At 51.6% G+C, this 22765-nt stretch overlaps 1 protein-coding gene across 1 annotated transcript in view; it reads left to right on the top strand.

Annotated features, from left to right (window-relative positions):
* Positions 1-22765, top strand: part of LOC116956973 (integrin alpha-X-like) — a 68534-nt gene that overhangs the window by 6292 nt on the left and 39477 nt on the right. The window contains exons 3-6 of the mRNA XM_076054754.1: positions 832-1085; positions 12555-12680; positions 15566-15639; positions 20543-20684. Of these exons, the coding sequence (XP_075910869.1) occupies positions 832-1085; positions 12555-12680; positions 15566-15639; positions 20543-20684 (596 nt within the window). The remainder of the gene's footprint in view (positions 1-831; positions 1086-12554; positions 12681-15565; positions 15640-20542; positions 20685-22765) is intronic.

Genomic DNA, 22765 nt, shown 5'->3' with positions numbered 1-22765 from the left:
ACTACACTATACACTACACTATACATTACTATACACTACACTATTCACTACTCTATACACTACACTATACACTACACTATACACTACACACTACTACACTATACACTACACTACACACTACACTATACACTACACTATAAACTACACTATACACTACACTATACACTATCCACTACACTATACACTACACTATACACTACACTATACACTACTATACACTACACTACTATACACTACACTATACTATACACTACACTATACACTACATTATACACTACACTATACACTGCTATACATTACACTATACACTACACTATACACTACACTATACATTACACTATACACTACACTATACACTACTTTACAGTACACTATACACTACACTACTATACACTATACACTACACTACACAATACACTATACACTACATTATACACTATACACTACACTATACACTACACTACATACTACACTATACACTACACTACACACTACACTATACACTACACACTACACTACACACTCCACTACACACTACACTACACTATACGCACACTATACACTACACTACTATACACTACTACACTATACACTACACTATACATTACTATACACTACACTATTCACTACACTATACACTACACTATACACTACACTATACACTACACACTACTACACTATACACTACACTATAAACTACACTATACACTACACTATACACTACTATACACTACACTACACACTACACTACACTATACACTACACTATACACTACACTATACACTACACTATACACTACACTACGCCTCTCCCCCCCCCCACCCACCCCAGACGTCCCCACCCTGGTGGCCACCTACGACATCTCGCTGGACGTGGGCAAGCGAGCGCCAAGAGCGACCTTCAACAGGGCAGCATCCTCAGCAGCCTCCTCAGCCTCCTCAGCCTCCTCAGCCTCCTCAGCAGCAGCCTCAGCAGCAGCCTCAGCATCAGCAGGAGCCTTGGGCACCAGCTTCAAGCGGAGTAACGTCAGCGTGGCCGGCGGAGCAGAGAGCGGCAAGGCCTGCGTTGATATCAAAGTCTACATAGTGAGAGGCTTGCAGTGTGTCTGTGTGTGTGCGTGTTTGTGTGTGTGTGTGTTTGTGTGTGTGTGTCTGTGTGTCTGTCTGTGTGTGTCTGTGTCTGTGTGTCTGTGTGTGTGTCTGTGTGTGTGTGTCTGTGTGTGTGTGTGTTTGTGTGTGTGTGTGTTTGTGTGTGTGTGTCTGTGTGTCTGTCTGTGTGTGTGTCTGTCTGTGTGTGTGTCTGTGTGTATGTGTCTGTGTGTGTGTGTGTGTCTGTGTGTGTGTGTCTGTGTGTGTGTGTGTGTCTGTGTGTGTGTGTCTGTGTGTCTGTCTGTGTGTGTCTGTGTGTCTGTGTCTGTGTGTGTGTCTGTGTGTGTGTGTGTTTGTGTGTGTGTGTCTGTGTGTGTGTCTGTGTGTGTGTGTATGTGGGGAGCGATAGTGTAGCGGTTAGCGCGCTGCGCTATGAACCTGGCGACCCGGGTTCGATTCCCGCTCACGGCCAACACCAGTGACGATTATCTGAACCGGTCCCGGGCCTCCCCTAGGTCGACTCAGCCTCAAATGAGTACCTGGTGCGGTGTGTAAACATTGCCACTAGGGAGACAAAGGCGGTCGGGCGTGGTGCTGGCCACCCACCCCCTCGTGTACCGTTCCGGCCTTCATAGGTGCTCGCTAACAGCACTTGCCCCTACAGTCTGTTAAGGCTATATGGGGGATCTTTGTCTTTGTCTTTGTGTATGTGTGTGTCTGGCAAAACAACCCCCTACCTCCTCGCGGTGCCGGACGGGCAACTCTGTCGTGGACAATGCTGTGGGGGGAGGGCCAATTCCAATTGGTTCCTCCCCTCATGGCGTCTGTGACCACCGCAGGGTCTAAACGGGGGCTCTGGATGGGTGCGAGGGGATGGTAACCCCTCCACCTTCAATTAATTACCACAAAACTTCGACTTAATTATGTAACTACTAAGCTTGTGCCGGAGGCCCCGGGGGAACAGGCGTCTATGACGTCTTCTGGCAAACTCCAATTGGCAGAGCCAGGAGATTGAATCTCTACCCTCGGGGCTACTCCAGAAACAACGAAAAGCCACTTCGCGTGGCCACGTGGAATGTTCGAACGCTCACTGCGGAGGAGAGGCTGCCACTACTCTGTCGGGAGCTGGACCGGTACCGCCTTGAACTCTGTGGCATTCAGGAGGTCCGGTGGACCGGTTCTGGCTCCTGCCACCATGAGGGGTAGACAGTCCTCTACTCGGGGCTGCATACTGCCAAACAACAGGGTGTGGCTCTTCTTTTGAACAAAAGAATGAAGGGGGCGTGGGAGCGTGGCGGTGAGGTGTGGGAAGCTGTAAGCCCCAGGCTACTTTAGGCTCGCCTTCCCATCAATCAGAGGCGAGGATTGGTGGTCGTGGTTACTTATGCCCCCACCGAAGATGAACATCCGTGGATTGATGCAGGCAAAGCCGATGAGTCAGATGCCTTCTATGACCTCCTGTCGCAGGTGCTGGCTAAAGTGGCCCCTCGGAATAGAGTCATCATGTTGGGTGACTTCAATGCCCGAGTTGATCATGATGCTGGCACGTGGTCTGCAGTGATTGGAGGGCATGGGCCGGATCAGCTCACTAACAACGGTAGGAGGCTGCTAGATTTTTGTGCAGCTTGTAATTACCAACACGCTGTTCCGGCATCGGCGCATCCACACAACATCATGGATGAATGCCGGGTCCAAGCAAGAACATCTGCTGGACTACATAGTGACGGACCAGCGGATGCGAGCCCATGTCCTTGACACCAGGACCTACCGTGGAGCTGATCTGCCCTCTGACCATCGACTTGTCATCTGTAAGATGCGCCTGCCATTCTTCCGCTCCGGTGGTGGGTGTACACCCAGGACCCGATTCCAACCAAAAGTGGCCTGGTCTCAGTTATCTGATGAAAGTTGCAAGCGAGAATTTCATCATCGCTTGCGGCTGGGGTTGGCATCGTCCCCCACTCCTCCTGATGTCGAGGGTAAATGGGCGAGGTTTGGGACTGTGACTAATGCAGCTGCAAGCCTTCGCTCGGAGGTTCGGAGAGCCGTTAGGCGCTGCAAGGATGGGTGGTGGTCGCGGGTTGCTAAGGAGATGGAGTCTGCCTCAGTGGCCCGCGATCACAAATCTCTATTTAACTCCATCAAAAAAGTAACCTACAGCGCCACACCTATTACCATCATTAGGGGACAAAATGGTGATCTAATCTCCGACCCCCAGGAAAAGGTTTGCAGATTTGCTGAGCATTTCTGTGAGGTCCTGGGGGAGGCAAAATCCCTCAGCCAGGAAAACATCGTGGCACAAAGTGAGGATGACCCTGCTGAGGCTACGGTGCCTCAAATATTGGAGGAAGTCACCCTCTGTGAGTGGCTGGCTGAGGTGCCGTCTGCTGAGGAAGTATTGAAGGCGATCAGGAGTCTGAGACCAGGAAAGGCAGCGGGCAGAGATGATCTCCCAAGCGAAATGCTGAGGGAGGGTGGCGTTTGTGCACAGACTGCCCTATATGACATCATAACAACAGTCTGGACCACTGGACGGGTTCCGCAGGATTGGAAGGATGCCCTGGTGGTCCCCCTCTTTAAGAAGGGGGACCGCACAGACTGTAACAACTACAGGGGCATCTCACTCCTCAATGTGCCGGGAAACGTCCTGGCAAGGATTATTCAGCATCGCCTTGCTAGGCACGCTGAGTAGAGGCTTGCGGAGCCCCAATGCGGTTCAGGAAAGGGCGGTCCTGCACAGATGCCATATTTTCTGTCCGTCTGCTACAGCAGACATGTAGGGAATTCCAGCAAAACCTACATGTCTGCTTTATTAACCTGGTCAAGGCCTATGATACCATCAGTAGGCCTGGGTTGTTCTTCGTGCTTTTGGAGTACCTGACCCTCTGCTCACGATCATTAAGGACCTTCATGATGGTGAGCGGGCCCGGGTAAAACTACGCGGCCGGGAGTCCGAGCCATTCCCTGTACACCTTGGGGTACGACAGGGATGTCCTCTGGCTCCCACATTATTTAACATCTATTTCGACCACGTAGTTCGTGAAGCCTTCAATAGCTGTACCGGGGGAATCTCCATATGGTACAGATATAATGTGAGGCTGATCGATGCCCGGGTGCGGTCAAGGGATGGCTCCCTATTGCTATACCACGTTATGTATGCCGATGATTTGGTAATAGCTGCTCATTCAGAAGAGGAGTTGGAGACGCTCCTGCTGAGACTGGAGCGTGCCACTAAGAGATGGGGCCTTACCATCAGCCCCACCAAAACTAAGCACCTACCTGGGTATTGTGTACCATCTGACAATCCACCCCCACAACTCCCAATCGGTGATGGGGCAGTTGTGGAGAGAGTGGAGAGTTTCCCATACCTGGGCAGTGTGCTAATGACTGGCTCCAGTTTAACAGCAGAGGTCTCACTCCGAATCAGTTGAGCGGCAATATCTTTTCATCGGTTGCGTAACGCTGTGTGGAAGCTACCTGGTCTGTCGCTCTGCACTAAGCTTCAGGTCTTCTCGGCCACGGTCATTCCCTCCCTTCTCTTCGCTTGCGAAACGTGGACCCACCAAATGGAACATCTTTGCTGGTTAGAAACATTTAGGCTAGCCTGCCTACGATCCATCTTGGGTTTAACCGGGCTGGATTGTGTGAGGAGCTCACAAATCCTTGAAAGATCTGGGCAAGGTCCCATCGGTGAGCTCTTCCGGCAGGCAAGGCTGCGTTGGTTGGGTCATGTAGCCCGCATGCCCAGCCACCGCATGCCGAAACAGCTTTTGTTCGGCCGGATTGAGGTGGCTAAGCGGGCGCGGCACGGGCTAGAGTAGAGATGGAGTGATGTGGTACAGGAGGATGTGGAGCTGAGTGGACTTGCTGATGACTGGTACCAGCGGTGTCAAGATTGGCCTCTGTAGAGGAGGCTCGTGAAGGACGCTGCTACTGGGCAGTTGGAGGCAGTCGCCCTCCAACAACAACTGAGGGCGGAGGAGCGACGCTCACAACAACGAGCGGAGCGCCGGGTGGCTAAAGCATAGCAGGTTGGCACAGTAGGGGGCACAGGTGGTGCATCAGCCAGTCATCTCAGTCGTCTCAGTCAGTCGACCCGTGGCACCTGGGTCTGCCCCGTGACCTCCTGCCAGTGGGCGTTCGACACTTCACTTCAAGGTGCACATAGCCTGGCACAAGCGTCGTGGTGACGTCACCGCCACTTAGTGGCGAATGGCGGTTGTTTTTGTTGTTGTGTCTGTGTGTGTGTCTATGTGTGTGTGTCTGTGTGTGTGTCTGTGTGTCTGTGTGTGTGTGTCTGTGTGTATGTGTCTGTGTGTCTGTGTGTATGTGTCTGTGTGTGTGTCTGTGTGTGTGTATGGGTGTCTCTGTGGGTCTGAGTATCTATGGGTGCCTCTGTGGGTCTCTGTGGGTCTCTATGGGTGTCTCTATGGGTCTCTATGGGTGTCTATGGGTCTCTGTGGGTGTCTCTGTGTGTCTCTGTGGGTGTCTATGGGTCTCTGTGGGTGTCTATGGGTGTCGATGGGTCTCTGTGGGTGTCTATGGGTCTCTGTGGGTGTCTGTGGGTCTCTGTGGGTGTCTATGGGTCTCTGTGGGTGTCTATGGTTGTCTATGTGTCTCTGTGGGTCTCTATGGGTGGGTCTCTATGGGTGTCTCTATGGGTCTCTATGGGTGTCTATAGGTCTCTGTGTGTGTCTCTATGGGTGTGTATGGGTCTCTATGGGTGTCTCTATGGGTGTCTATGGGTCTCTATGGTTCTCTGTGGGTGTCTTTATGGGTGTCTATGGGTGTGTCTCTATGGGTGTCTATGGGTGTCTATGGGTCTCTAGGCGTGTGAATCTGAGGATCTCTATGGGTGTCTATGGGTGTCTCTATGGGTGTCTATGGGTGTCTATGGGTGTCTCTATGGGTGTCTATGGCTCTCTATGGTTGTCGCTATGGGTGTCTATGGGTCTCTGTGGGTGTCTCTATGGGTGTCTATGGGTCTCTATGGGTGTCTATGGGTCTCTGTGGGTCTCTATGGGTGTCTCTATGGGTGTATATGGGTTTATGTGGGTCTCTAGGCGTGTGAATCTGAGGATCTCTATGGGTCTCTATGGGTGTCTATGGGTGTCTCTATAGGTGTATATGGGTTTCTGTGGGTCTCTATGGGTGTCTATGGGTCTCTGTGGGTGTCTCTATGGGTGTCTCTATGGGTCTCTGTGGGTCTCTATGGGTGTCTCTGTGGGTCTCAATGGGTGTCTCTATGAGTGTCTATGGGTGTCTATGGGTGTCTGTGGGTCTCTAGGCGTGTGAATCTGAGGATCTCTATGGGTGTCTATGGGTCTCTATGGGTGTCTATGGGTCTCTATGGGTGTCTCTATGGGTGTCTATGGTTCTCTATGGGTGGGTCTCTATGGGTGTCTCTATGTGTGTCTATGGGTGTCTCTATGGGTGTCTATGGGTCTCTATGGGTGGGTCTCAATGGGTGTCTCTATGGGTGTCTATGGGTCTCTGTGGGTCTCTAGGCGTGTGAATCTGAGGATCTCTATGGGTCTCTATGGGTGTCTATGGGTCTCTATGGGTGTCTATGGGTCTCTATGGGTGTCTATGGGTGTCTCTATGGGTGTCTATGGGTCTCTGTGGGTCTCTAGGCGTGTGAATCTGAGGATCTCTATGGGTCTCTATGGGTGTCTATGGGTCTCTATGGGTGTCTATGGGTCTCTATGGGTGTCTCTATGGGTGTCTATGGTTCTCTATGGGTGGGTCTCTATGGGTGTCTCTATGTGTGTCTATGGGTGTCTCTGTGGGTGTCTATGGGTCTCTATGGGTGTCTATGGGTGTCTCTATGGGTGTCTATGGGTGTCTGTGGGTCTCTAGGCGTGTGAATCTGAGGATCTCTATGGGTGTCTATGGGTCTTTATGGGTGTCTCTATGGGTGTCTATGGTGCTCTATGGGTGGGTCTCTATGGGTGTCTCTATGTGTGTCTATGGGTGGGTCTCTATGTGTGTCTATGGGTCTCTGTGGGTCTCTAGGCGTGTGAATCTGAAGATCTCTATGGGTGTCTCTATGGGTGTCTATGGGTCTCTATGGGTGGGTCTCTATGGATGTCTCTATGGGTGTCTATCGGTCTCTATAGGTGTCTATTTGTGTCTATGGGTGTCTATTGGTGTCTATGGGTCGCTGTGGATCTCTATGAGTGTCTCTATGGGTGTCTATGTGTCTCTGTGGGTCTCTATGGGTGGGTCTCAATGGGTGTCTCTATGGGTGTCTATGGGTCTCTGTGGGTCTCTATGGGTGGGTCTCAATGGGTGTCTATGGGTGTCTCTATGTGTGTCTATGGGTGGGTCTCTATGGGTGTCTATGGGTCTCTGTGGGTCTCTAGGCGTGTGAATCTGAAGATCTCTATGGGTGTCTATGGGTCTCTATGGGTGTCTCTATGGGTGTCTCTGTGGGTGCCTATGGGTCTCTATGGGTGTCTATGGGTGTCTCTGTGGGTGCCTATGGGTCTCTGTGGGTGTCTATGGGTGTCTCTATGGGTGTCTATGGGTCTCTGTGGGTCTCTAGGCGTGTGAATCTGAAGATCTCTTTGGGTGTCTATGGTTCTCTATGGGTGTCTCTATGGGTGTCTCTGTGGGTGTCTATGGGTCTCTGTGGGTGTCTATGGGTGTCTCTATGAGTGTCTATGGGTGTCTATGGGTGTCTCTATGGGTGTCTATGGTTCTCTATGGGTGGGTCTCTATGGGTGTCTCTATGTGTGTCTATGGGTGTCTCTATGGGTGTCTATGGGTCTCTAGGCGTGTGAATCTGAGGATCTCTATGGGTGTCTATGGGTCTCTATGGGTGTCTATGGGTCTCTATGGGTGTCTATGGGTCTCTATGGGTGTCTCTATGGGTGTCTATGGTTCTCTATGGGTGGGTCTCTATGGGTGTCTCTATGTGTGTCTATGGGTGTCTCTGTGGGTGTCTATGGGTCTCTATGGGTGTCTATGGGTGTCTCTATGGGTGTCTATGGGTGTCTGTGGGTCTCTAGGCGTGTGAATCTGAGGATCTCTATGGGTGTCTATGGGTCTTTATGGGTGTCTCTATGGGTGTCTATGGTGCTCTATGGGTGGGTCTCTATGGGTGTCTCTATGTGTGTCTATGGGTGGGTCTCTATGTGTGTCTATGGGTCTCTGTGGGTCTCTAGGCGTGTGAATCTGAAGATCTCTATGGGTGTCTCTATGGGTGTCTATGGGTCTCTATGGGTGGGTCTCTATGGATGTCTCTATGGGTGTCTATCGGTCTCTATAGGTGTCTATTTGTGTCTATGGGTGTCTATTGGTGTCTATGGGTCGCTGTGGATCTCTATGAGTGTCTCTATGGGTGTCTATGTGTCTCTGTGGGTCTCTATGGGTGGGTCTCAATGGGTGTCTCTATGGGTGTCTATGGGTCTCTGTGGGTCTCTATGGGTGGGTCTCAATGGGTGTCTATGGGTGTCTCTATGTGTGTCTATGGGTGGGTCTCTATGGGTGTCTATGGGTCTCTGTGGGTCTCTAGGCGTGTGAATCTGAAGATCTCTATGGGTGTCTATGGGTCTCTATGGGTGTCTCTATGGGTGTCTCTGTGGGTGCCTATGGGTCTCTATGGGTGTCTATGGGTGTCTCTGTGGGTGCCTATGGGTCTCTGTGGGTGTCTATGGGTGTCTCTATGGGTGTCTATGGGTCTCTGTGGGTCTCTAGGCGTGTGAATCTGAAGATCTCTTTGGGTGTCTATGGTTCTCTATGGGTGTCTCTATGGGTGTCTCTGTGGGTGTCTATGGGTCTCTGTGGGTGTCTATGGGTGTCTCTATGAGTGTCTATGGGTGTCTATGGGTGTCTCTATGGGTGTCTATGGTTCTCTATGGGTGGGTCTCTATGGGTGTCTCTATGTGTGTCTATGGGTGTCTCTATGGGTGTCTATGGGTCTCTAGGCGTGTGAATCTGAGGATCTCTATGGGTGTCTATGGGTCTCTATGGGTGTCTATGGGTCTCTATGGGTGTCTCTATGGGTGTCTATGGTTCTCTATGGGTGGGTCTCTATGGGTGTCTCTATGTGTGTCTATCGGTGTCTCTATGGGTGTCTATGGTTCTCTATGGGTGGGTCTCAATGGGTTTCTCTATGGGTGTCTATGGGTCTCTGTGGGTCTCTAGGCGTGTGAATCTGAAGATCTCTATGGGTGTCTCTGTGGGTGTCTATTGGTCTCTGTGGGTGTCTATGGGTGGGTCTCTATGGGTATCTATGGGTCTCTGTGGGTCTCTAGGCGTGTGAATCTGAAGATCTCTATGGGTGTCTCTATGGGTGTCTATGTGTGTCTATGGGTGGGTCTCTATGGGTGTCTATGGGTCTCTGTGCGTCTCTAGGCATGTGAATCTGAGGATCTCTATGGGTGTCTCTATGGGTGTCTATGGGTCTCTGTGGGTCTCTATGGGTGGGTCTCTATGGGTGTCTCTATGTGTGTCTATGGGTGGGTCTCTATGGGTGTCTATGGGTCTCTGTGGGTCTCTAGGCGTGTGAATCTGAAGATCTCTATGGGTGTCTCTATGGGTGTCTATGGGTCTCTATGGGTGGGTCTCTATGGATGTCTCTATGGGTGTCTATGGGTCTCTATAGGTGTCTATTTGTGTCTATGGGTGTCTATTGGTGTCTATGGGTCGCTGTGGATCTCTATGGGTGTCTCTATGGGTGTCTATGTGTCTCTGTGGGTCTCTATGGGTGGGTCTCAATGGGTGTCTCTATGGGTGTCTATGGGTCTCTGTGGGTCTCTATGGGTGGGTCTCAATGGGTGTCTCTATGTGTGTCTATGGGTGGGTCTCTATGGGTGTCTATGGGTGGGTCTCTATGGGTGTCTATGGGTCTCTGTGGGTCTCTAGGCGTGTGAATCTGAAGATCTCTATGGGTGTCTATGGGTCTCTATGGGTGTCTATGGGTGTCTCTGTGGGTGCCTATGGGTCTCTGTGGGTGTCTATGGGTGTCTCTATGGGTGTCTATGGGTCTCTATGTGTGTCTATGGGTGTCTCTATGGGTGTCTATGGGTCTCTGTGGGTCTCTAGGCGTGTGAATCTGAAGATCTCTTTGGGTGTCTATGGTTCTCTATGGGTGGGTCTCTATGGGTGTCTATGGGTCTCTGTGCGTCTCTAGGCGTGTGAATCTGAAGATCTCTATGGGTGTCTATGGGTCTCTGTGGGTCTCTATGGGTGTCTATGGGTCTCTATGGGTGTCTCTATGGGTGTCTATGGGTCTCTGTGGGTCTCTATGCGTGTGAATCTGAAGATTTCTATGGGTGTCTCTATGGGTGTCTATGGGTCTCTATGGGTGGGTCTCTATGGGTGTCTATCGGTCTCTGTGGGTCTCTAGGCGTGTGAATCTGAAGATATCTATGGGTGTCTATGGGTCTCTATGGGTGTCTATAGGTCTCTATGGGTGTCTCTATGGGTGTCTATGGTTCTCTATGGGTGGGTCTCTATGGGTGTCTATGGGTCTCTATGGGTGTCTATGGGTCTCTATGGGTGTCTCTATGGGTGTCTATGGTTCTCTATGGGTGGGTCTCTATGGGTGTCTCTATGTGTGTCTATGGGTGTCTCAATGGGTGTATATGGGTCTCTGTGGGTCTCAATGGGTGTCTCTATGGGTGTCTATGGGTCTGTGTGGGTCTCTAGGCGTGTGAATCTGAGGATCTCTATGGGTCTCTATGGGTGTCTATGGGTGTCTATGGGTCTCTATGGGTGGGTCTCAATGGGTGTCTCTATGGGTGTCTATGGGTCTCTGTGGGTCTCAATGGGTGTCTCTATGGGTGTCTATGGGTGTCTATGGGTCTCTATGTGTGTCTATGGGTGGGTCTCTATGGGTGTCTATGGGTCTCTGTGGGCCTCTAGGCGTGTGAATCTGAGGATCTCTATGGGTGTCTATGGGTCCCTATGGGTGTCTCTATGGGTGTCTATGGTGCTCTATGGGTGGGTCTCTAAGGGTGTCTCTATGTGTGTCTATGGGTGGGTCTCTATGGGTGTCTATGGGTCTCTGTGGGTCTCTAGGCGTGTGAATCTGAAGATCTCTATGGGTGTCTCTATGGGTGTCTATGGGTCTCTATGGGTGGGTCTCTATGGATGTATCTATGGGTGTCTTTGGGTCTCTATGGGTGTCTATGTGTGTCTATGGGTGTCTATGGGTGTCTATGGGTCTCTGTGGATCTCTATGGGTGTCTCTATGGGTATCTATGGGTCTCTATGGGTGTCTATGTGTGTCTATGGGTGTCTATGGGTCTCTGTGGGTCTCTATGGATCTCTGTGGGTCTCTGTGGGTGTCTATGGGTGTCTATAGGTCTCTATGGGTGGGTCTCAATGGGTGTCTATGGGTGTCTATAGGTCTCTATGGGTGTCTATGGGTGTCTCTGTGGGTGTCTATGGGTCTCTGTGGGTGTCTATGTGTGTCTCTGTGGGTCTCTATGGGTGTATATGGGTTTCTGTGGGTCTCTAGGCGTGTGAATCTGAGGATCTCTATGGGTGTCTCTATGGGTGTCTATGGGTCTCTATGGGTGGGTCTCTATGGATGTCTCTATGGGTGTCTATCGGTCTCTATAGGTGTCTATTTGTGTCTATGGGTGTCTATGGGTGTCTATGGGTCGCTGTGGATGTCTATGGGTGTCTCTATGGGTGTCTATTGGTCTCTATGGGTGTCTATGTGTCTCTATGGGTGTCTATGGGTCTCTGTGGGTCTCTATGGGTGGGTCTCAATGGGTGTCTCTATGGGTGTCTATCGGTCTCTGTGGGTCTCTAGGCGTGTGAATCTGAAGATCTCTATGGGTGTCTATGGGTCTCTATAGGTGTCTCTATGGGTGTTTCTGTGGGTGCCTATGGGTCTCTGTGGGTGTCTATGGGTCTCTGTGGGTGTCTATGGGTGTCTCTATGGGTGTCTATGGGTCTCTGTGGGTCTCTAGGCGTGTGAATCTGAAGATCTCTATGGGTGTCTATGGTTCTCTATGGGTGGGTCTCTATGGGTGTCTATGGGTCTCTGTGCGTCTCTAGGCGTGTGAATCTGAAGATCTCTATGGGTGTCTATGGGTCTCTGTGGGTCTCTAGGCGTGTGAATCTATGGGTCTCTATGGGTGTCTCTATGGGTGTCTATGTGTGTCTATGGGTGGGTCTCTATGGGTGTCTATGGGTCTCTGTGGATCTCTATGGGTGTCTCTGTGGGTGTCTATGGGTGGGTCTTTATGGGTGTCTATGGGTCTCTGTGGGTCTGTAGGCGTGTGAATCTGAAGATCTCTATGGGTGTCTCTGTGGGTGTCTATTGGTTTCTGTGGGTGTCTATGGGTGGGTCTCTATGGGTGTCTTTGGGTCTCTGTGCGTCTCTAGGCGTGTGAATCTGAAGATCTCTATGGGTGTCTATGGGTCTCTGTGGGTCTCTAGGCGTGTGAATCTATGGGTCTCTATGGGTGTCTCTATGGGTGTCTCTGTGTCTCTGTGCGTCTCTAGGCGTGTGAATCTGAAGATCTCTCCACCGCCATCTCCATCGGCGGCAACTTCTCTGTAGAGTCTGTAGACGCTACAGAGCCCAGTGCAGTGCTGAACCAGCTGGTGCCTAGCCACGTGACCACACAGGTGAAGCATCATCATCACCATCATCATCACCATCATCACAATCATCATCGTCATCATCATCACCATCATCATTATCACCATCATCATCACCATCATCACCATCACCATCATCTTCATCACCATCACCATCATTATCACCATCAACACCATCATCACCATCATCACCATCATCTTCATCACCATCATCATCTTCATAACGACCATCATCATCACCATCATCACTATCATCATCATCATCACGATCATCATCATCACCATCATCAATATCATCACCATCATTATCATCATCATCACCATCATCGTCATCATTACCATCATCATCATCACCATCATCATCACCATCATCACCATCATCATCACCATAATCACCATCATCACCATCAACATCACCATTATCACCATCATCATCTACATCACCATCATCATCATCACCATCATCACCATCATCATCACCATCATCACCATCATCACCATCATCATTATCATCACCATCATCATCATCATCTTCATCGTCATCGTCATCATAATCACCATCATCATCACCATCATCACAATCATCAACATCATCACCATCATCATCTTCACCATTATCATCAACATCACAATCATCATCATCATCACCATCGTCATCGTCATCATTATCGCCATCATCACCATCATTATCACCATCATCACAATCATCAACATCATCATCACAATCATCAACATCATCATCACCATCATCATCACCATCATCACAATCATCATCACCATCTTCATCACCATCATCACCATCATCATCACCATTATCATCATCACCATCATCATTATCATCACCATCATCATCATCATCATCATTACCATCATCATTACAATCATCATCTTCATCACCACCATCATCATCACCATCATCATCACCATCATCATCACCATTATCAACATCATCATCACCATCACCATCATCATCACCATCATCATCACCATCATCATCACCATTATCAACATCATCATCACCATCATCATCATCACCATCATCATCATCACCATCATCAACATCACCATCATTATCATCATCATCACCATCATCATCATCACCATCATCATCACCATCATCATCACCATCTTCATCACCATCATCATCACCATCATCATCACCATCATCATCACCATCATCATCTTCATCACCACCATCATCATCATTATCATCACCATCATTATCATCACCATCATCATCATTACCATCATCATTACAATCATCATCTTCATCACCACCATCATCACCATCATCATCACCATCATCATCATCACCATCATCATCAACATCATCATCATCACCATCACCATCATTATCATCACCATCATCATCATTACCATCATCATCATCATCATTACCATCATCATCATCACCATCATCATCATCACCATCATCACCATTATCATCACCATCATCACCATCATCACCATCAACATCACCATCATCACCATCATCATCACCATCATCATCATCACCATCATCACCATCATCATCTTCATGATTATCATCATCACCATCATCACCATCATCACCATCATCATTATCATCACCATCATCATCATCATCATCTTCATCGTCATCGTCATCATCATCACCATCATCACCATCATCACAATCATCAACATCATCACCATCATCATCTTCATCATCATCACCATCGTCATCGTCATCATCATCACCATCATCACCATCATCACAATCATCAACATCATCATCACCATCATTATCATCACCATCATCATCATCACCATCATCATCATTACCATCATTATCATCATCACCATCATCATCACCATCATCATCATTTCCATCATTATCATCATCATTACCATCATCATCACCATCATCATCACCATCATCATCGCCATCATCATCATCACCATCATCATCACCACCATCATCATCACCATCATCATCGCCATCATGAACATCACCATCATCACCATCATCATCACCATCATCATCACCATCATCATCACCATCATCACCATCATCATTATCACCATCATCACCATCATCATCACCATCATCATCGCCATCATCATCATCATCACTATCACCATCATCACCATCATCATCATCACCATCATCATCATCACCATCATCACCATCATCATCTTCATCATTATCATCATCACCATCATCATCACCATCATCACCATCATCATTATCATCACCATCATCATCATCATCTTCATCATCATCATCATCACCATCATCATCACCACCATCACAATCATCAACATCATCACCATCATCATCTTCATCATCATCACCATCGTCATCGTCATCATCATCACCATCATCACCATCATCACCATCATCACAATCATCAACATCATCATCACCATCATCATCACCATCATCATCATCACCATCATCATCACCATCATCATCATTACCATCATCATCACCATCACCATCATCATCATCATTACTATCATTATCATCATCACTACCATCATCATCACCACCATCATCATCATCACCATCATCATCGCCATCATCATCACCATCATCATCACCACCATCATCATCACCATCATCATCGCCATCATCAACATCACCATCATCACCATCATCAATATCACCATCATCATCACCATCATCATCACCATCATCATCACCATCATCACCATCATCATTATCACCATCATCACCATCATCATCACCATCATCAGCATCGCCATCATCATCATCACTATCACCATCATCACCATCATCATCATCACTATCACCAACATCACCATTATCACCATCATCACTATCATCATCACCACGATCATCATCATCATCATCACGATCACCATCATCATCACCACTTGCCCCTACAGCCTGCTGGAGGTTACCTGGGGGATCTTTGTCTTGACAGCTCCAGTTCCAGAAGGACTGTGGAGCTGATGATCTATGCATTGCTGACCTGCAGGTGAAGATCGCCCTGGATAGGTGAGAGCATTTGGTGTGTGTATGTGTGTATGTATGTCTGTGTGTATGTGTGTATGTATGTGTGTGTCTGTGTGTGTGTCTGTGTGTGTGAACGTGTGTCTGTGTGTGTCTGTGTGTGTGTCTGTGTGTGTCTGTGTGTGTGAGTATGTCTGTGTGTATGTGTGTATGTGTGTCTGTGTGTGTGTCTGTGTGTGTCTGTGTGTGTGTGTCTGTGTGTGTGTGTATGTCTGTGTGTATGTGTGTATGTATGTGTGTGTATGTGTGTATGTATGTGTGTGTGTGTCTGTGTGTGTGTCTGTGTGTGTGTGTGTCTGTGTGTGTGTGTCAAAACAACCCCCTACCTCCTCGCGGTGCCGGACGGGCAACTCTGTCGTGGACAGCGCTGTGGGGGGAGATCCAATTTTGATTGGCTCCTCCCCTCATGGCATATGTGTCCACCACAGGGGCTAAACGGGGGCTCTGGACGGGTGCGAGGGGCTGGTAACCCCTCCACCTTCAATTAATTACCACGAAACTACGAATTAAACTGAAATATGTAACAACTAAGCTTGTGCCGGAGGCCCCGGGGGGCCAGGCGTGTATGACGTCTCCTGGCCAAACCCCAATTGGCGGAGCCAGGAGATTGAATACCTACCCTCGGGGCTACTCCAGAAACAACGAAAAGCCACTACGGTTGGCCACGTGGAATGTTCGAACGCTCACTGCAGAGGAGAGGCTGCCACTCCTCTGTCGGGAGCTGGACCGGTACCGCCTGGATCTATGCGGCATTCAGGAGGTCCGGTGGACCGGCTCTGGCTCCTGCCACCATGAGGGGTGGACAGTCCTCTACTCGGGGCAGCAGACCGCCAAACAACAGGGTGTGGGTCTTCTTTTGAACAAAAGAATGAAGGGGGCGTGGGAGCGTGGCGGTGAGGTGTGGGAAGCTGTAAGCCCCAGGCTACTTTGGGCTCGCCTTCCCATCAACCGGAGGCGAGGAATGGTGGTCGTGGTTACTTATGCCCCCACCGAAGATGAACATCCGTGGAGGGATGCAGGCAAAGCCGATGAGTCAGATGCCTTCTATGACCTCCTGTCACAGGTGCTGGCTAAAGTGGCCCCTCGGGATAGAGTCATCATGTTGGGTGACTTCAATGCCCGAGTTGGTCATGATACTGGCACCTGGTCTGGAGTGATTGGAGGGCATGGGCCAGATCAGCTCAATAACAACGGTAGGAGGCTGCTAGATTTTTGTGCAGCCCATGGGCTTGTAATTACCAACACGCTGTTCCGGCATCGGCGCATCCACACAACATCATGGATGCATGCCGGGTCCAAGCAAGAACATCTGCTGGACTACATAGTGACGGACCAGCGAATGCGAGCCCATGTCCTTGACACCAGGACCTACCGTGGAGCTGATCTGCCCTCTGACCATCGACTAGTCATCTGTAAGATGCGCCTGCCATTCTTCCACTCCGGTGGTGGGTGTACACCCAGGACCCCATTCCAACCTAAAGTGGCCTGGTCTCAGTTATCTGATGAAAGTTGCAAGCGAGAATTTCATCATCGCTTGCGGCTGGGATTGGTATCGTCCCCGACTCCTCCTGATGTCGAGGGTAAATGGGCGAGGTTTAGGACTGTGACTCATGCAGCTGCAATGGCTGCTTTGGGTACACGGTCCAGACCTCCCCAGACACCCTGGATGACAGAGGAGTTGTTCACGATGGTTGAGAAAAAGCGACAGGCCCACTGTCATCGGCTACAGAATCCCACGTCAGAGAATGAGGAGGCTTACCGCAGCCTTCGCTCGGAGGTTCGGAGAGCCGTGAGGCGCTGCAAGGATGGGTGGTGGTCGCGGGTTGCTGAGGAGATGGAGTCTGCCTCAGTGGCCCGTGATCACAAATCTCTATTTAACTCCATCAAAAAAGTAACCTGCAGCGCCACACCTATTACCATCATTAGGGGAAAAAACGGTGATCCAATTTCCGACCCCCAGGAACAGGTTCGCAGATTTGCTGAGCATTTCTGTGAGGTCCTGGGGGAGGGAAAATCCCTCAGCCAGGAAAACATCGTGGCACAAAGTGAGGATGACCCTGCTGAGGCTGCGGTGCCTCAAATATTGGATGAAGTCACCCCATGTGAGTGGCTGGCTGAGGTGCCATCTGCTGAGGAAGTATTGAAGGCGATCCGGAGTCTGAGACCAGGAAAGGCAGCGGGCAGAGATGATCTCCCAAGCGAAATGCTGAGGGAGGGTGGCGTTTGCGCACAGACTGCCCTATATGACATCATAACAACAGTCTGGACCACTGGACGGGTTCCGCAGGATTGGAAGGATGCCCTGGTGGTCCCCCTTTTTAAGAAGGGGGACCGCACAGACTGTAACAACTACAGGGGCATCTCACTCCTCAGTGTGCCGGGAAAGGTCCTGGCAAGGATTATTCAGCATCGCCTTGCCAGGCACGCTGAGGAGAGGCTTGCGGAGCCCCAATGTGGTTTCAGGAAAGGGCGGTCCTGCACAGATGCCATATTTTCTGTCCGTCTGCTACAGCAGAGGTGTAGGGAATTCCAACAAGACCTACATCTCTGCTTTATTGACCTGGTCAAGGCCTATGATACCATCAGTAGGCCTGGGCTCTGGGTCGTTCTTCGTGCTTTTGGAGTACCTGACCCTCTGCTCACGATCATTAAGGACCTTCATGATGGTGAGCGGGCCCGGGTAAAACTACGTGGCCGGGAGTCAGAGCCATTCCCTGTACACCTTGGGGTGCGACAGGGATGTCCTCTGGCTCCCACATTATTTAACATCTATTTTGACCACGTAGTTCGTGAAGCCTTCAATAGCTGTACCGGGGGAATCTCCATATGGTACAGATATAATGGGAGGCTAATCGATGCCCGGGTGCGGTCAAGGGATGGCTCCCTATTGCTCAACCACGTTATGTATGCTGATGACTTGGTAATAGCTGCTCAGTCAGAGGAGGAGTTGGAGACGCTGCTGCTGAGACTGGAGCGTGCCACTAAGAGGTGGGGCCTTACCATCAGCCCCACCAAAACTAAGCACCTGCCTGGGTATTTTGTACCATCGGACACTCCACCCCCACAACTCCCAATCGGTGATGGGGCAGTTGTGGAGAGAGTGGAGAGTTTCCCATACCTGGGCAGTGTGCTTATGACTGGCTCCAGTTTAACAGCAGAGGTCTCACTCCGAATCAGTCGAGCGGCAATATCTTTTCATCGGTTGCGTAACGCTGTGTGGAAGCTACCTGGTCTGTCGCTCCGCACTAAACTTCAGGTCTTCTCGGCCACGGTCATTCCCTCCCTTCTCTACGCTTGCGAAACGTGGACCCCCCTAATGGAACATCTTCGCCGGTTAGAAACATTTAGGCTGGCCTGCCTACGATCCATCCTGGGTTTAACCAGACTGGATTGTGTGAGGAGCTCACAAATCCTTGAAAGATCTGGGCAGGGTCCCATCGGTGAGCTCCTCCGGCAGGCAAGGCTGCGATGGCTGGGTCATGTAGCCCGCATGCCCAGCCACCGCATGCCGAAACAGCTTTTGTTTGGCCGGATTGAGGGGGCTAAGCGGGCGCGGCACGGGCTAGAGAAGAGATGGAGTGATGTGGTACAGGAGGACGTGGAGCTGAGTGGACTTGCCGATGACTGGTACCAGCGGTGTCAAGATCGGCCTCTGTGGAGGAGGCTCGTGAAGGATGCTACTGGGCAGTTGGAGGCAGTCGCCCTCCAACAACAACGGAGGGCGGAGGAGCGACGCTCACAACAGCGAGCGGAGCGCCGGGTGGCTAAAGCACAGCAGGTTGGCACAGTAGGGGGCACAGGTGGTGCATCAGCCAGTCATCTCAGTCAGTCGACCCGTGGCACCTGGGTCTGCCCCGTGACCTCCTGCCAGCGGGCGTTCGACACTTCACGTGGCCTCAGGGTGCACATAGCCTGGCACAAGCGTCGTGGTGACGTCACCGCCACTTAGTGGCGAATGGCGGTTGTTGTTGTTGTTGTTGTGTGTCTGTGTGTGTATGTGTGTATGTGTGTGTTTGTATGTGTCTGTGTGTGTGTGTCTGTGTGTGTCTGTGTGTTACATATTTCAGTTTAACTCGTGGTTTCGTGGTAATTAATTGAAGGTGAAGGGGTTACCAGCCCCTCGCACCCGTCCAGAGCCCCCGTTTAGCCCCTGTGGTGGACACATATGCCATGAGGGGAGGAGCCAATCAAAATTGGATCTCCCCCCACAGCACTGTCCACGACAGAGTTGCCCGTCCGGCACCGCGAGGAGGTAGGGGGTTGTTTTGCCGGATTTGGTAATAGCTGCTCAGTCAGAGGAGGAGTTGGAGACGCTGCTGCTGAGACTGGAGCGTGCCACTAAGAGGTGGGGCCTTACCATCAGCCCCACCAAAACTAAGCACCTGCCTGGGTATTTTGTACCATCGGACACTCCACCCCCACAACTCCCAATCGGTGATGGGGCAGTTGTGGAGAGAGTGGAGAGTTTCCCATACCTGGGCATTGTGCTTATGACCGGCTCCAGTTTAACAGCAGAGGTCTCACTCCGAATCAGTCGAGCGGCAGTGTCTCTGTGGGTCTCTGTGGGTGTCTCATCAGGTTTCTATGGTTGTCTCTCTCCCCATGTCTCTCTCTCTGTCCCCGTGTCTCTCTCTCTCTCTCTCCCCGTGTCTCTCTCTCTGTCCCCGTGTCTCTCTCTCCCCGTGTCTCTCTCTCTCCCCGTGTCTCTCTCTCACCCCCGTCTCTCTCTCCCCGTGTCTCTCTCTCTCCCCGTGTCTCTCTCTCCCCGTGTCTCTCTCTCTCCCCGTGTCTCTCTCTCCCGATGTCTCTCTCTCTCCCCGTGTCTCTCTCTCTCCCCGTGTCTCTCTCTCTCCCCGTGTCTCTCTCCCCCCGTGTCTCTGCGTCTCAGCTCTGGGCCCCTGTTGCTGGGTGAGCTCCAGAACCTCACGAGCGTCGTGACTCTACGGAACTCCGGTGAGGAGTCGTACTCCACACGACTCACCCTCACCGTGCCGGGGAACCTGCAATTCCGCTCCGCCACCTCAGCCTCCGTGGGTGCCGCTAACTCACTCACTCACCAACTCACTCACTCACTCACCAACTCACTCACCAACTCACCTACTCACTCACTCACTCACCAACTCACTCACTCACTTCTCACCCACTCACCCACCCACTCACTCACCCACTCACTCACCCACTCACCCACTTGCTCAACCACTCACTCACTCACCAAGTCACTCACCAACTCACTCACCCACTCACCTACTCACTCACTCACCAACTCACTCACCCACTCACCTACTCACTCACCTACTCACTCACTCACTCACCTACTCACTCACTCACTTACTCACTCACTCACCTACTCACTCACTCACTCACCTACTCACTCACTCACCTAATCACTCACCTACTCACTCACTCACTCGCCAACTCACTCACCTACTCACTCACTCACCTACAAACTCACTCACCTACTCACTCACTCACTCACCCACCCACTCACCCACTCACCCACCCACCCACCCACTCACTCACCCACCCACCCACCCACTCACTCACCCACTCACTCATTCACCCACTCACCCACCCACTCACTCACCCACTTACTCACCCACTCACTCACCCACTCACTCACCCACCCACCCACCCACTCACTCACTCACCCACTCACCCACCCACTCACTCACCCACTCACCCACCCACTCACTCACCCACCCACCCACTCACCCACTCACCCACCCACTCACTCACCCACCCACCCACTCATCCACTCACCCACCCACTCACCCACCCACTCACTCACCCACTCACCCACCCACCCACCCACTCACTCACCCACTCACTCACTCACTCACCCACCCACCCACTCACCCACTCACCCATCCACTCACCCACTCACCCACCCACTCACCCACTCACCCACCCACCCACCCACTCACTCACTCACTCACCCACCCACCCACTCACTCACCCACCCACCCACTCACCCACTCACCCACCCACCCACTCACCCACCCACTCACCCACCCACTCACCCACCCCCCACCCACTCACTCACCCACTCACCCACCCACTCACCCACCCACTCACCCACTCACCCACTCACTCACCCACCCACCCACTCACCCACCCACCCACTCACTCACCCACCCACCCACCCACGCACCCACCCACTCACTCACCCACCCACTCACCCACCCACTCACTCACCCACCCACCCACTCACCCACTCACCCACCCACTCACCCACCCACCCACTCACTCACCCACTCACCCACCCACCCACCCACTCACTCACCCACTCACTCACTCACTCACCCACCCACCCACTCACCCACTCACCCACCCACTCACCCACCCACTCACCCACTCACCCACCCACCCACCCACTCACCCACCCACTCACTCACCCACCCACCCACTCACCCACTCACCCACCCACTCACCCACCCACCCACTCACCCACCCACTCACTCACCCACCCACCCACTCACCCACTCACCCACCCACTCACCCACCCACTCACTCACCCACTCACCCACTCACCCACCCACTCACCCACTCACCCACCCACTCACTCACTCACCCACTCACCCACCCACTCACCCACCCACTCACCCACTCACCCACTCACTCACCCACCCACCCACTCACCCACCCACCCACTCACTCACCCACCCACTCACTCACTCACCCACCCACTCACCCACCCACTCACCCACCCACTCACTCACCCACCCACCCACTCACCCACTCACCCACCCACCCACTCACTCACCCACTCACTCACCCACCCACCCACTCACCCACTCACCCACCCACTCACCCACTCACCCACCCACTCACCCACCCACCCACCCACTCACTCACTCACTCACCCACCCACTCACTCACTCACCCACCCACTCACCCACTCACTCACCCACTCACTCACTCACTCACCCACCCACCCACTCACCCACTCACCCACCCACTCACCCACCCACCCACTCACTCACCCACTCACCCACCCACGCACTCACTCACCCACTCACCCACCCACCCACTCACTCACCCACTCACTCACTCACTCACCCACCCACCCACTCACCCACTCACCCACCCACTCACCCACTCACCCACCCAC

This window comes from Petromyzon marinus, chromosome 68, assembly GCF_048934315.1.
Source record: "Petromyzon marinus isolate PM22_M1 ecotype Great Lakes invasive population chromosome 68, UKy_Petmar_22M1.pri1.0, whole genome shotgun sequence".
Classification (NCBI taxonomy): Eukaryota; Metazoa; Chordata; class Hyperoartia; order Petromyzontiformes; family Petromyzontidae; genus Petromyzon; species Petromyzon marinus.
Note: the sequence above shows the minus strand (reverse complement) of the source record. Positions and strands in the feature narration are given on the sequence as shown.